The sequence below is a fragment of the Mytilus galloprovincialis genome, chromosome 9 (genome assembly GCF_965363235.1).
Source record: "Mytilus galloprovincialis chromosome 9, xbMytGall1.hap1.1, whole genome shotgun sequence".
Taxonomy (NCBI): domain Eukaryota; kingdom Metazoa; phylum Mollusca; class Bivalvia; order Mytilida; family Mytilidae; genus Mytilus; species Mytilus galloprovincialis.
In genome coordinates this window covers 85,308,633-85,324,271 of record NC_134846.1, presented here as the reverse complement: position 1 = coordinate 85,324,271, position 15,639 = coordinate 85,308,633, and the positions used below count along the sequence as shown (strand labels likewise).

The following is a 15,639-nucleotide window of genomic DNA, read 5'->3' as shown; positions in this document are numbered from 1 at the left end:
ATTCTTAACGCCACGTCTGATCGTGTGGCTCGCTGGCCAGAGAGTTTGATATATGTCAATAACTGGCTATCTATCGTACAAATATTAGGAAAGGCAGTACCAATATAAAATGTAATTTCCGATAAGATCGCACTCTTCTCAAATGATATTGGTTATCAAAATATGAAACATGGGCGCCATATAGTTTCGCCTGTGCTTTTCGATAATTGTGTTTCAGTTGGTTAATTTTGCTCTCACTGAGAGACAAACACTACTTAATTTGGAATCATCTAATAAATATTGCTGTGATCACATGGAAGTGTTAAGCTTGTTAAATATAAAGTTTTTACGAAGCATTACAAACCCTATTAGATAAACAGCTATTTGACATGATGGTATTGCTGGTGGTTTTAATTTCTTACTTTATCAGATTAATGGGTATCTGTTCTTTACTCTATGTGAGAACACAAAATTCATGCGCGTAATTATAAAACATTTTTATATGTTTTTTGTTGATTTGAACAATTCTTCTGGTGGACGAACTGTCGACATGTCAAATATGTCTAATAAACTGTTACCATGTATAGTTTATAATTCTCCTTATAATTCTCCGTCCAGGGGCGTCGACTACAGTGGAGGGACAGCGGAACACAAGAGGGCATCAACCATGCCATCCCAGGGATCTCTCTTCACAAACTTTGAAGATATTCAGGTAAGTTAACGTTAATTTTATTTTTATGTAGAAAAGGGAGTTTTGGGTATGGGTCTACGAGACAGCAACCTAACGACATAAACATCAACAAATTTTAGATTTCAAGATAAGATTCCAAAAAATATCAGAGAGTCTATACTCTTTGTCAAAATCTTAATACATAAAAGAGTTTGAATAGAAGTTGTCGAGACTATTTGTCAAGAACACCAAATTAACTCGAGACCAAAGCATGCACAATTATACTAGTGTGTAAAGAAAACACATAAAACAGTTTTAACAAAATGAATTTTTTTTTGTAATCAAATGCTCCACTATATCTACCACCGGGGAAAACAATGAAAACAAGTCATATTTTGGACTTGGTTCAAACGCAAATTTACTGTTTACTTCTTAAACATTATCATCACTTTCAAAAATTTCAAAGCATATCGTGAGAAGATAATTATATACATACGTGTTGTTGATACTGTTGACAGTTTTTGTTAGAATGGATTCAGTATGGTATTTTTGTGCGCATTTATGTTTCTACAATTTTCAAAGCTTTGACATCGCAATTACAGAATTCAAAGGATTTAACCATTAACCTTATCTTATACAATTTTGGTAACAGATTAAAAAACTCTCTAATATTTCCAGATATCATACCTTATCATTTTATCCACCTATTTATACTTCTGCTTTGATACAATTGTTTCCCAAAGATTCATCAGCGACAAAAGTAGTGTTCATGTAGATGTTTATTAATTTAAGTAAAACACGATATAAGTATAAAAACTATACACACCCAAGTAACTGTATACAAATTCTATTCTTAACATAAACATTTTAATTGATAAAACAACAATTTGTGATGTGAAATATTGAGTGACTAAACGTTTTTGGATAAACCTTCGTGCATAGTCAGGCAGGTATCTTTCGTCCTTCTTTTATGTCTGAAGTATTAGCATTAAACATATTAAAAATTACGTAGTTACATTTTTGAAATTATGAATTAGCATTATACATTTTTGCAAACAATATAAAATTTAAACAATCCGACTTTAAAGCCGTTAAAGTTTAGTGCATTTTTAATAAACATATTCCTATAGTTGGAGACTGTATGTTGAACTCTGGGTGTCTTTTAATTATTTGTGTGGTTAATATTGGGTTGCTGTCGGATTGACGTTTAAAACCTGCATCTCCCTTAAGCTTTAAATTGCAAATCTTCTGTTAAAATCTTTTTACATTTAAATCAACCATTTCATTAATTTCAATAAAATGCAAATCGTCCTTTAAGAATGATTATGACATATCATCTGGACTGTTTGTCTCATAAACCAGCGGAAGAAAGATAGATCGGATTTAAGTCGAGCGATTTAAGTTTATTGATTTGGTGTTTGAAAAGATCAAGTGATGGAATATATAAACCCGTAACAATCTTAGTAAATCTCAAATACTATTAAGATATAATTCAGACGTAAAATATTACTTTCCTTTCAATTTTATAGTTTAATTGAAGATTTCACATGGATTGACATTTTCATAAACATTTATAATTAAATTAAAAAGTCAATTTGATAAATCGAACGGAAATAAAAAACGAGATGTTTGTCGAATATATGTATATGTTTCGTTTAATATGACTTTGATCGTTATTAAGATGTATTAGTATAAATATGAAAGACTCAGTCGAGGGGTAAATGTCAGTAATTCAAACAAGATACCAGCATATGGTCTTCAAATATAGATAGGCAGCATATTTTAGGGTCTGTAAACGATTAAAACTTCAGACTATCAAAGCTCTCCAGTAAGCAGTTAAAAGTAATATAAACAAAACCAAGGTTCTTCTGAAAATAAATATCTATAAATGTTGTTGTAAACGGGTGTTTCGTTGTATTCTTATTAATTTATTAAGTTTAGTGAAGTGACAATCATTAAAGTAACAGATCAACAATAGGCAAACTTAATCTTCATCTTGACTGTATACACTATCTCTTAACATTTAAATTTTAGAAATGTTTACATAAGTGTCTCATAAGTCTACACAAGGGTGGATATTTGGTCATTTTATTTTGTTGTTGTTTATGTTTATGTTGATCAAATAGGAGACACTATAATAAAATAAATCATTATTCTACAAACATAATCAATTTAAGAATTGATATCTAACGCTTTCTTCTAAAATCCAATTACTTAATTTGTTTAAAGTTTAATAGAAAAGGGACATATTGAGACTTGTTATCTTCTTAGAACATTAGTCGTTTTGATAACTGTTACAGAAGCCAGGTCTTTTAGCATTTATATTTGTTTAAAAGACCACTGCTTTTAGCGTGTCACAAATCAATTTTCTCAATAAATCAGAAGTAGCCTTTTAGTTTCAATCTTCAATTTGTACTTTTACAAAATATAGACAAGCTGCTTTTGTGCTAAAATCTGAATAAGAAAGATAGTAAACATGCCTTATTCGCATTCATTCTAAATGAGTGAATAAATATGAAGGATGTCTTTTGGAGAATTTACAATGCATTAAACCCATTACGGAATTTATAGTGATTCAGATAGTGTTCTCTGTTATTTTCTTTAACACTAGGTAGTATTCATATTTTTGTTTTCAATATAACTAAAAATACTAATTTACTTGACATGCGTAGAACAAGACATACAATTGAAAATATAAGAAAATGTGGTATAAGTGTCAATGAGACAACTCGTCTTCCAAATCACAATAAGTAAAAGTAAACCATTATAGGTCAAAGAGTGGTCTTCAACACGGAACCTTTGCTCACATCGAATAACAAGCTATAAAGGGCCCAAAAATTGACTAGTGTAAAACCATTTAACGGGAAAACCAACGGTCTAACCTATATTAAAAACGAGAAACGAAAAACACTTATGAACCACACCAACAAACGAATATAACTGAACAACAGATTCCTGATTTAAGACAGGTGGAAACAAATGCAGCTAGTTTAAACGTTTAAATAGGCGCAAACCTTTACCCTAACCTGAAACAATTATGTAATTGATAGAATTCGCTATAGTTTCCAGATTTCTTGCCAAATATAGATACGCGAAATCATACCCAACTAAAATAACTTAATATCTGTGACCGAACAAAAGTTATCTGTAGTAGGACACAGGAAAACCATCTTGATAGGACAACTTGGGGGAAGGGAAATATTTTATTTTGTGAATGTCTCATTACGTATTACACCCATTCTAATACCATTGAAAAGGAAGCAAGACAACACTTGTCTACCTAATTTAATGGAACCGTGCTTAAAGTTCACTTTGAAAAATCAATTTTAGAAATGATCTCTGTGTTTCCTTTAACATTTTGAAACACTTAAGATTTTCCCGAAGATGTCTTCTAACATGCAAATATATTCAATGTTTTGTTCAGTAGTCACTATTTTCTACTTGGAAGTGAAGGAAATAAATCGTTCTACAAATGAATTAATTTAAAAGGAAATCGAACAAACATATCCTTTTTTTCATTCAACAAAAGAAATTAATTGACGTAATGTCACCGCTTACTCAATAAAAGTATCGAGACTCGAGTACGAAATGATGTTATTATATACTATTTACTTCCTTATTGAAAGAAAAATAGATTTGTTTAATATTTGAAAATCGTGTCTTTTCTAAATATTGCTTAATTTGTAGAGGTTGCATAATTTCCATTTGACAGAACAAAAGTGGTATTGTGTATGATGTAATACCATCAAAAGATGCAGCTCTAATCAAATAAATATGTTTTATCGAAACAATTTTTAAAAGTTTACTTTGGTATATTGGTCATATTTTGCTAGTCCGTTTAAGCTAATGAATTCCCTATTGGAATCTGAATTTAAGGCACTAATAGTGAAAGTATACACCATGTGGATAAGACGAATGATTAAACGAGAAGCTTCTGAATTTAAGACGTTCAAAGAGAAATTATATGTGCTTTGTACATTAAGCAAATTGTGCAAATATTTACTCAGTAGTTATAAGACAGTGCAATGAGGAAATATTGGTCAATTTGTCACATACAAACAGATAAGGAAATTTCCAATCGTACCTACCGGAAATACGAAATATTTGTGTGGCATTACAAACGAGGCAATTATTGATGTTCTTAAGATCAACTCGATTAAGTCTGATGTCAAACTACGAATCACTAGATGTCAATTTATGACCATGTATGTCTTGGTCAGTTGTCATAGACACGCCTTGTCTATGACAAGAAACGGATATAGGAAGAGTTTGGTTAGATTCGTTGTTTCATTCACGCTTTGCTTTTACCTTGCTTCGTAGATTTTATCTATCAGTTAACAAATGAAATTAATCTTGATATCGTTATTAAGTGATTACTCGTATTCTTTAGAATAAGTCTAAATTTAAAAGAGAGAATATATATGAATTAAAGGCAACTGACTAACAATTTGAGCATGGAGCTAAATCAAATAAATATTTTTCAAAGGTTCACGATAATTGCCATTTAAGATTGAACACTTTCTAGTAGAATATCGAAACGGGTCTCATAATTGTTAAGCTTTTTAGTATCAATGACTAAAACCAGGTAAAAAATTGCAATTGCGTTCTTATATTAACAAAAAGTGACTACCTTTTATACAGTTTCTACAACGGATGTGGTACGATATATTCTATTATAAAAGGGAATACGTTGAATGCATGTTGTTTTTTTTTTTTTTGCACATAGCCTTCGTTTTATCTAGATTTCTATTATAGAATACACAGTCATAGAAGTATAACGATTCATCAAAAATGTAAACTTTGTTTCCCCAGTCTAATGACATATTATATCAGCCTTGTTAGATACCACTAGAACTCTTTCATGGAAATCCCGATCATTAATGTAAGTTCACTTAAATCATTGAGGTAATTTAGCTGAATGGGAATTTGATTAGCCACGATGACAGAGTGAAAAACTAATAAATGAATTTATCTGTCTGTCGTACCTAACGATGGCATAACAATTACTGACTTACTCAAAATACTATTTGTGGTCTGTCCTTGCTTAAAATAGATGCTATTGGCAATGATGGGTGTACTTTCTACGACAAGTCATAGATATATATTTTATCTCACTTGTAATATGCTTCATTTTCCACGGCTATCGCATCAATCGAGAGTATGCTATGGTATAACATTTAAAATTATTTGAGTAGCAATTTTCAAAGTTCAATTTGATATCAATACATTGCGATCAAGGAATAAAGAAATTAAATTCTGATTAGGGTTTCATGCTAGTTTCAAGAGTTGTGTTATTAAACGCACACACATAAAACGAGTACTACTGGTGAGTGAAGTTCTCGATTATATATAACAGCTAGTGTAAGCTCTCAATAACGTATATCAGAATGGTTTAACTTTTTATGAGTATCTTGTGGCTATCGTTGTTGTCTGTCTAGAGATGATTGTAGTGTTTAGGGCATATCACCTTTAATGTATATTCATAAAGTATGACGTGCAAACACCCAATAGCAGCATTAAGGTATTTCAGCAGAAACAGTTTCTGTCGATCAACAAAATGATCATTTTATTCCAATACTCATACAAGATAAAATTTACTCAATATGACGTTTTGTGTAAAAAAAAAAAAAAAGAAAAACACGGGCATACACATTTGACAACTTAGGAGAAAGTAAAGAAAAATCAGATTTGCAGTTTCTTTAAAAGGAGTAAGACCAGCAAGTACATGTTAGGTGATTCACAATGAATTAGACATACCTACACTCATAGGTAAAAAGACTAAATATCATATGGGACCAATTTATTTCATGACTGATATATTTTATTTTCCATAGTAAATGAGTTACAAAAAAGCAGTATATTTTTATTTTGTTGGTTAGTATTAGTTTTTGTATTGTTTAGCCGATTTGTATCAAGCTGAGTTTTACTTATAGTAAATTATAGCTTTATTTAAAACATTTCATTTTTATTTATAATCATAGTTGACAGATGAAGAAAGAGTCTATTTAAACGCAGCATCGTTGGGTGATGTCGGGATCGTCCGACAGTCATTGGAAGAGAAGGGAGCCTCCTTGAATGTGAACTGTTTAGATTATATGGGTAGAAATGCTCTACACCTAGCTATCGATAGCGAGAAGCTGTACATCATAGAGATGTTGCTTGACAACTTAAGTTTTAACTGTATTGAAGAGGCACTACTCCATGCTATTAGTAAGGGAGGACAAAAAATTGTGAAAATAATCATTGAACACCCGACATTTATTGCTGGTGAGGATCGATTCAAGAGGTCAGGGGTCAATGAAGCCTTTTTCAGAACAGAAGAGAAAAGTCAGTTTCCTCCGGATATTACACCTTTAATTTTAGCTGCCTCGTACAATAATCATGAAATTGTTCAAATGTTTCTCTCGAGAAATCATCGGATAGAGAAACCGCATCCAATTTACTGTAAGTGTACAGACTGCGTCATCAAGCAGAATTATGATTCTCTAAAAAGGTCAAGGTCACGTTTGAATGCATATAGAGCGTTGTCAAGTCCTGCTTACATGGCACTGTCAAGTCCGGATCCTATCATGACGACATTTGAACTTAGACAGGAAATGATGAAGCTTGCAGAAGTTGAAAAAGAGTTCAAGGCAAGTGTCATTTATTTTTCTTATCATCATTTATTTCATGCAAATGTTCTACACATGTTTTTCGTTATTTATGTATAGTATAAGATCTTTTAATTACATAAATAAAGGCATCAGTAGTATACCGCTGTTCGAAATTACATCAAATTGGCAATGGAAATACAGTCTCTGTTTAAAAAAAAATCTTTATTATATTTATCGTATGTAATTTTGATACAAAACACGCGTTTGGTAAATTCTCCCATATATGAGTGACCTTAATTCATGATTCGTCCTTCAACACGCTCCATAATATCAAATCTATCCATCACCTTCATCTTGTGTGCTCAATTTTCTGACCCGACCAATTGATGATTTTCTTTCCGTCCGAAATGTATTCATGAAATATTTGTCATTGGACGCGAAGTGATTTCAAATGGAAAATGAACTGACATGCAAATACAACCAAGTAACTTTAAATCATTACGATATTATGAGTTATGGTATTTGTTAAATCATTCTTTATTTTCTCAATACATTTCGAAATTGAGTTTCCTATTCTAAATTGATTTATTGTATTACATGTATTTTGCTGTACCACTATTTCAATGCATATTCAAATGAATGCACTTCACAATCTAAAATTAATGTTATGACTAATTCGTAAAATTTTGTCTGTAAATCATTTAGATGAATTAGGTAGTTAGTTCAATCTCAAATATATCATTATGAAATCTTCATAAATCTCAAAATCCTTTTGTACTAATATTGAACAAGCACTTAGAAATCAAAATATGAAATTATCAAGTCTCTTCCATGTAAAGGTAGCTGTTTTAGTTTATAAGATTTAGTACATTTTCAAGAGATAGTTATTGTTTTTTTAATTTTACAGCTCTTCGTTTGAGTATTGAATGTTTTTTTTTACTCAAAAATGTTGAAAATGTCCAAGTTTAGGTTTATTTGACATTTGAATTCAATATTTTGACTTTCATATGGTAAACGTTAGAAACTAAGATTGTAAGAATTTCTTTACTACAAATGGGTATATATCATCAATATTCCCATGAGTCCATAGAACCTAATTGTCTGTTAATGTTTTGTCGTTGCATAATGAAAGACTGATTGAAACGTTAACGCCAGTCACAACCACGTGTTTATTCCGTAACAAGACACTAAAACATTCTAATAAAACATTTTCTGGTTACCCTGTATGCATTAATGAAATTAGATGTTTTAATTACCTTTCAACGATAATTGTTCAACAAGAAACCTTATGAAAGTATATATTCAAACAAACGTCAATTATATGTTTAGGGATTTGTTTATTATACTAAAACTTAAAGTCACCAACAAAATAACGCTTCCCTGTTCAAACACATTTTATATGTAGACTGAAACTTGTATGCATCATCAATACTTTGATTCAACTGATACTAAAAGGCATCTGGTATAAATATATATAAATACAAATATGATTAAGAAGCCACAACTTAATGATTCCACTGGTTGATAATAACTCATTTAATATGTAAAACGAATTGTTTTAGTGACCAATATATTGATTTGTATTAGGTTTTTGTGACGATACGCTATATAACATATAGAAAGCAGGTTTCTGTTGTTTTTTTTTTAATTAAAAGTGTATTTGAAGAAAATGTTAGATTTATGATTCACTTAAACAAGATGCAGCCAAATTGGCTCTTTTCAGATAAAAGATATACCTGGCTCGAGTTCAATCGATCTGTATTGCATAGTCGTCATCAAATGCACTAACCATTAATCTGAAGTTCTCCTAAGTTTAGGGAACCCCGAATTCTGTTTAAATATACGACATATTTCTGTTTGAACTCTCTGTAGTGACATCTGTGGCAGTCTTACAAAATTAGATTCCAGAAGGGTGTCAAAGTTTTACCGATTATATCTTCTCCCCGATTGTAACATTTTTCTAAATGTAGATTCGATTAGCAGATAATGCATTCATAGCAAGAGACATTTTCCCTGTGGACGCATCTGGTCCCCTCCAGTATTTTTTGATACCGATAGTAACACGTATTACATCTGCAGTTCTAAGTTATTTTAATGCACATTTATAAACTTTCAGAATGAATATTATTGATTAGTTCCCAATTCATATCAAAGTTCTTATATTACTGTCATAGCTTAAGAAAACGTATAGCATATCCAATGGTATAAGAGACACAAAATATACCAAGAGGACATTCAAACTCATAAGTTTAATTGTGTTTTATTTTAATACACCTTTATTTACCTTCAGAATGAATATCATGGTTTGGTTGTGAAGTGTATGGACTTTGCTTGTGAGCTGATGGATTTATGTAGAGGTACTCAGGAAGTAGAAGCCGTATTAAGTGAGGGCACCGACTCAGTGATTGAGGGATCCAGAGATCTTCTAGCTCGCCTCAAAATGGCAATTAGATATCAAGAAAAGAAAGTATGATATAATTTAGAAATGATAGATAAAAAAATAAACTTTGCTTTTCCCACATTCACTTGAGATCTCGCCGTAGCTCGTTATTATAGATAATACCCCTCTTACTGTAGCAGCAAACGACAATTCAAATATTTCATTTACTTTTCAATGACGGATTATACAACAAGACATGGTGTGTTCAAAAAGATAGTTTAGTAGCATTGGTACGAATTTATAAGCTCTTAACACAGTGTCTTAAGATTCATACGAAATTCCTTTAAAAAATTTGAACTCTGCTTAAGACATACAATATTGCATGCGATCTCCGGCTTAATTTGTGGAATTTTATCCTGCACAGAGACGCACAAAGTACAAATCGGGGAGACAAAACGGGAATAATACAAAAATCCATGATAACTTTATTTTTGTTGTGTTTGAATACCTGACCTCTTACATCTATAATTTTGTACTTTTTCTTTTCAACCAATTGATATCTATGTTTATAAGTAGATATACGTTATGTGTACCTACTGATACGTGTAAACAGTGATTTTAGTTGTTGCACTTATCTTTTCCCCATCAGACGTTGATGTTTAAGAAGTAGACTACCGCATATAAGAAGTTGTCTTTTATCAATTATTTCAAAGGTTATTTGTTTTATTTATTGATTGGAAGTTAAGTTTTGACTTTGATAACTTGCTTATTGATATTATTCAAAATATGTTTATGATTACTATTGCCTTGTGTTAAAGATAATTTGTGTGTTTTTAAATTCATTGATACTTTTTTTCATATAAAAAATAGCAACGTAAAAAGTCTCAGGTGCAACCTCATAAACATGTTTATATCTCAACTAGTTCGATTATTATAGAATACATAATTTAAACAAAAATCAAGTTATAAAAACAATTTAATGATAAATAAAAGTAACAGTCCATAATCTACCAGACAAATAATAATAGAAAAAAAAAATTAAAAAAAAATAATAATTTTAAGACATTTATGGTGCTAGTACTGAGTAGTAGCAGTCCTTCCACTCTCAATTGTTTTTCTTGTTTTATATGTTATCTTTGTACAGTAATATAAACTAATATTAATATTCCGTCATTGGAAGTTGATTTGTGCTACACATAACACAACAAATATGTAAACCAGGATCCAAAGACCTACAAATTGTATTTAGTAGCATTCGTTGACTCTTCCTCTTTGACATTTATGTCCATTAAGGGCATGCAAGAAATCACCCTAAAAGCGAAATATTAAAAGAAGTTGACCCGATGTCAAGCAATATAATAAATAACACAATACTGTTAATATAAGATAACAAACATAATTATGATCGCCGTGTTATAACCGTTGATTAATTTTCTCCATATGCCTGTTTTACTATGCAAAAGTTTCCTATCTATTACATTCTACCGAATCAAATTTCATTTTTTAAGCCAATGCAATTATTTCGATCCAGGAAATTCTCATAAATATCATTAGATGTTGTATAAACTAAGAAAGCAAGTTTAATAATATTTGCTATAGCTTGACTAGATTCTTTCAAGTGGAATATACAACTGTCATTTCTCAAAATGCAATCAATTATATTAGTACATTTCCCTAAAACAGTAAGACCCCATAAATAAATCATATTTTTTATCTGACAATTTTTTAGCCGATTTTATCAAAGTTTAAAGTTCTCTTTTATGGTTATTCTTTATAGGCACTTGATTGGAATATCTTTTTATGTCTTCCGACGCCAACTTAGATTGCTGATAACAGAATTATATAATTTATATTTAATTCTGTGAGTTCAGACAAATCATTAACTGGAATTCATTTTTAATCTTATAGGGTCATCAAAATAGATAAATTAATCCCGCCCACTGCTATTAAAGTAACTTCGGAAAAAAAATTGAAATGAACTTCGTCTTTTAGATAGAAGAATGCATAGCTAGTTACCTGTTTAGGATTTTATTATGTGTATTACTTTCTTGCTATTGTTAATTGGACATACGTTGCCAAATTTGCGTTTTCCAATCTGACCCAAATACTTTTATTTCATTTTTTTTATATAAGATACTAAAGCGTATATCCTAACTAAAACAACAAAAGAAGAAAAAAAAAAACCAAAACTTAAATTGCATGTCAATTTACATGTATAAAGTATCAGTAATTCGTGTTTATTTTCTACAAAACGTCATCAAACTATCCATCAAGATGACCTCCGAAGGCTGCCGATGATCAGGCAACCTGATATAAACATGCACGTGTAATTTTTCTAGGTCTGTTTGTGTTCTTGTTATGGATTAAGAATTTGTCGAAATTATCGATTTACCTGTATTTGAATAATTGATGTGGGCCGGAATAAACGAAATAGTTATTCCTGGTCTCTTCTTTGTTTCACTTTGCAATGTTAACATTATTTCTTTTTTATGACCGATCGCGTTTATAAAGGTTGGAAGCAGAAACAGATACTATTTTTAATGTTATGTATATTTCGTTGCGTCTGATGCTTTTAGGTGTTTTTTTTTTAACCTTTTAATTCTTGAAAATTGTTTTAGTTTGTAGCTCATCCTAATTGCCAGCAGCATATGACAAGTTTATGGTACGGGTCAGAAATGGGCTTTCTTCAGTCTTTAAGTTGGTGGAAACAGTTGTGTTTTGTGATTTTGTTTCTACCTACGATACCGTTTATAGCACTATCATATATCATTGCGCCAAATACAAAGGTAGGTATAATAAAAGTGAGAATGGAAATGGGGAGTGTGTCAAAGAGACAACAACCCGACCATAGAAAAAACAACAGCAGAAAGTCACGAATAGGTCTTCAATGTAGCGAGAAATTCCCGCACCCGGAGGCGTCCTTCAGCTGGCCCCTAAACAAAAATATATACTAGTTCAGTGATAATGAACGCCATGCTAATTTCCAAATTGTACACAAGAAACTAAAATTAAAATAATACAAGACTAACAAAGGCCAGAGGCTCCTGACTTGGGACAGGCGCAAAAATGCGGCGGAGTTAAACATGTTTATTAGATCTCAACCCTCCCCTATACCTCTAGCCAATGTAGAAAAGTAAACGCATAACAATACGCAGATTAAAATTCAGTTCAAGAGAAGTCCAAGTCTGACAATATATAATGGTTTGGATTGTATCGATGAATATATAATAATGATCTGGTGAACGTTACCTTAGAAATAATTGAAAACGATTAAAAACATCATTGTTTATTATATTGTAACATAACAGGGATCCGACATTTCGATTGGCAAGGTATTCTATTTGTTTGATGTGTTTAAGCTTTTTATTTTGACATTTGATTAGGGACTTTCCGTTTTGAATTTTCCGCGGAGTTCAGTAGTTTTGTTGTTTCACTTTTTCCAAATTTATATAAATTTTATTCATCACCTTTTTATGGCATACAACTTTTTCTGAAATGAAAATGATTAGTTTGAAACGTTAGAACGAACATACACCTTTATCATCTCAAGACGTGCGTTTGATATCATAAAATGTTAATATATGATGATGTACCTAATTTATAAATTGAACTATAAAAGCACTTCATAAAACTGTTTACACAAAATAAGAATCGGTATTCCATATCAATATATGGAATCGAAATTTTCAAATGAGCGGCTTTAATGCTGTCTCTTGGTCACTATAAAGTGATGATAAATGCCAGATAGACTTTGATTAACGACACTTTGAAGGATAGATGCTGTACCTAATTCATCACAAGATAATTGATTTGTGAACAATCACTGTTAATTTTCACGGAAAACATTCTGTCAGAGCATTGACTTTGTTCTGTAACATTTCCATGGTACCACGGGATTAATCAATCAACCGATTCTCCTGAATTATAAAATTGTTATATTTTGACATCTATACATCAAACAAGAATTGATTACTACATTTCAAAATGATCGTTACTTGTAAATAAGCAGGAGATTTTCCCATTTAAGAAGAAAATGTCAAGAAATGAACTCTTCATTGGATGAAAAATTTAACGTTACTATGACCAATTGTATAATATAACCCTTTATCCTTTCTATCAATAGGAACTTAATGTTTGCAGGTTTATTGATTGTAAAAAATATAAGCATACTATGTTTACATTAGCTTATTATCTTATATACATAGTAATTGTCTAGTGAAAACGTTTATTCAAATTCTTTCATCAGTTAATAAAAACAAAACAAAGAAAACTAAATGTTGAGCAACATAAACCGCACACCATACATGTTACTCCTAGTAAAATATGTGAGTAAACTCATCATAGATACCAGGATTAGATGAGTCATGCCATATAATGTGGCATCAAACTAGCTTATTATCTAACCCCTAGAAATTGCCAAATTAATTAACCAGCGGTTTATTTGAATAGTCCAAAACCTAAACAAGACAATGTATGGACAAGGCGGTCACCAAAAGTAAAAACATTTAAAGTTTTAAAGTAGAAGTACAGAAGGAAAAGGAAAACAAAACAACACAAAAAACAAAAGCAATACGAACTCCAGTTATACAAAGCAATAAACGGAATTAATTAAGTGTTAGCAGTTCTAGCTGAACACGTGGAAAACTTTGCTAATGGTAAGTAAAACGTGATGAGATGATGCATTAAAAGCAAAGGACGCGAGATAACAGAAAAATGTTTGACTCTCCTTTGGTATCATTCGCCCTTCCTTTACAAGTTGAACCGGTCTAACTAATAATATTAAACAAGGATGTTGTTTTTAAAAAATGACACCAACAAAGGAAGGCATAATTCACTTTGAAATTCCGTTTAAATCATTGAACATAGTTCAGTTGTATTTTACCAAGTATGTGCCAAAACCCGTAATGTTATTCTGAAAAGACTCCGAGAAGTTTTATATTGTAAATAATAATTGGATAATTAAGTTAGTTAACTTTACCATTCATGTTTGATATTCATTATGTACATACATATTGTTTTTCTTGATTATCGTCTCTCATAAAGCTGTACACATTGGCTTATGTATACAAAATGTATATTTCATAAATGTATTGTGTAATTTTATACATAAGAGAAGACGTTAATAAAATATTGAATTGAATTGAATTGTGATAATTCTTTTTATTCATTACCGCATTACTCAAACAACTTTTACTTAATGTTTTATACTGTGGCACATAGTCATAGAACATTTGTTACACACTCTCTCTCTCTTCGTTAATTACTAGACGTTTTAATGTGTTAAGCAGATAGAAAAGATAATATTTTCAATCCTTAGGTTAAATTTCATTTCTAGCTATAAATATGATGCCTTCCTTAATTTTGTACCTTATTCATTTACAGCTTGGAGCTGTGATGCGTTGTCCAGTAACAAAGTTTATAACTCATACCACATCTCATGTGTGTTTCCTCATTCTGCTATACATATGATGCCTTCCTTAATTTTGTACCTTATTCATTTACAGCTTGGAGCTGTGATGCGTTGTCCAGTAACAAAGTTTATAACTCATACCACATCTCATGTGTGTTTCCTCATTCTGCTAGCTGCTGCCACTTTCAGACTTGCAGAGAGTGGAATTTCAATCACCTCAACGAAGGAGTTTACAGATCCCGCCTTTATACACCTTTCAAAAGACGAGAAAATAAATAGTTTATTAAAGGAGACGTTAAGACCTGCAAATACATTGCTAACTCGTGTACAGTTTTGTATAGTCTTTTGGATATTAGGTGAGTTTTAACTCGTGTACAGTTTTGTATATTCTTTTGGATATTAGGTCAGTTTTAACTCGTGTACAGTTTTGTATAGTCTTTTGAATATTAGGTGAGTTTTAACTTGTGTACAGTTTTGTATAGTCTTTTGGGTATAAGGAGAGTTCTAACTCGTGTACGGTTTTGTATAGTCTTTTGGATATTAGGTGAGTTTTGACTCGTGTACAGTTTTGTATAGTCTTTTGGGTATTCGGTGAGTTTTCCATTAT

At 31.1% G+C, this 15,639-nt stretch overlaps 1 protein-coding gene across 1 annotated transcript in view; it reads left to right on the top strand.

Moving 5' to 3' along the window:
* Window positions 1–357: 357 nt before the first annotated feature.
* The window catches only part of LOC143047088 (short transient receptor potential channel 7-like), a 32,078-nt gene continuing 16,796 nt past the window's right edge, over window positions 358–15,639 (top strand). The window contains exons 1-5 of the mRNA XM_076220052.1: window positions 358–691; window positions 6,631–7,281; window positions 9,533–9,709; window positions 12,241–12,408; window positions 15,127–15,388. Coding sequence (XP_076076167.1) covers window positions 455–691; window positions 6,631–7,281; window positions 9,533–9,709; window positions 12,241–12,408; window positions 15,127–15,388 — 1,495 coding nt within the window. The 5' untranslated portion in view covers window positions 358–454. The remainder of the gene's footprint in view (window positions 692–6,630; window positions 7,282–9,532; window positions 9,710–12,240; window positions 12,409–15,126; window positions 15,389–15,639) is intronic.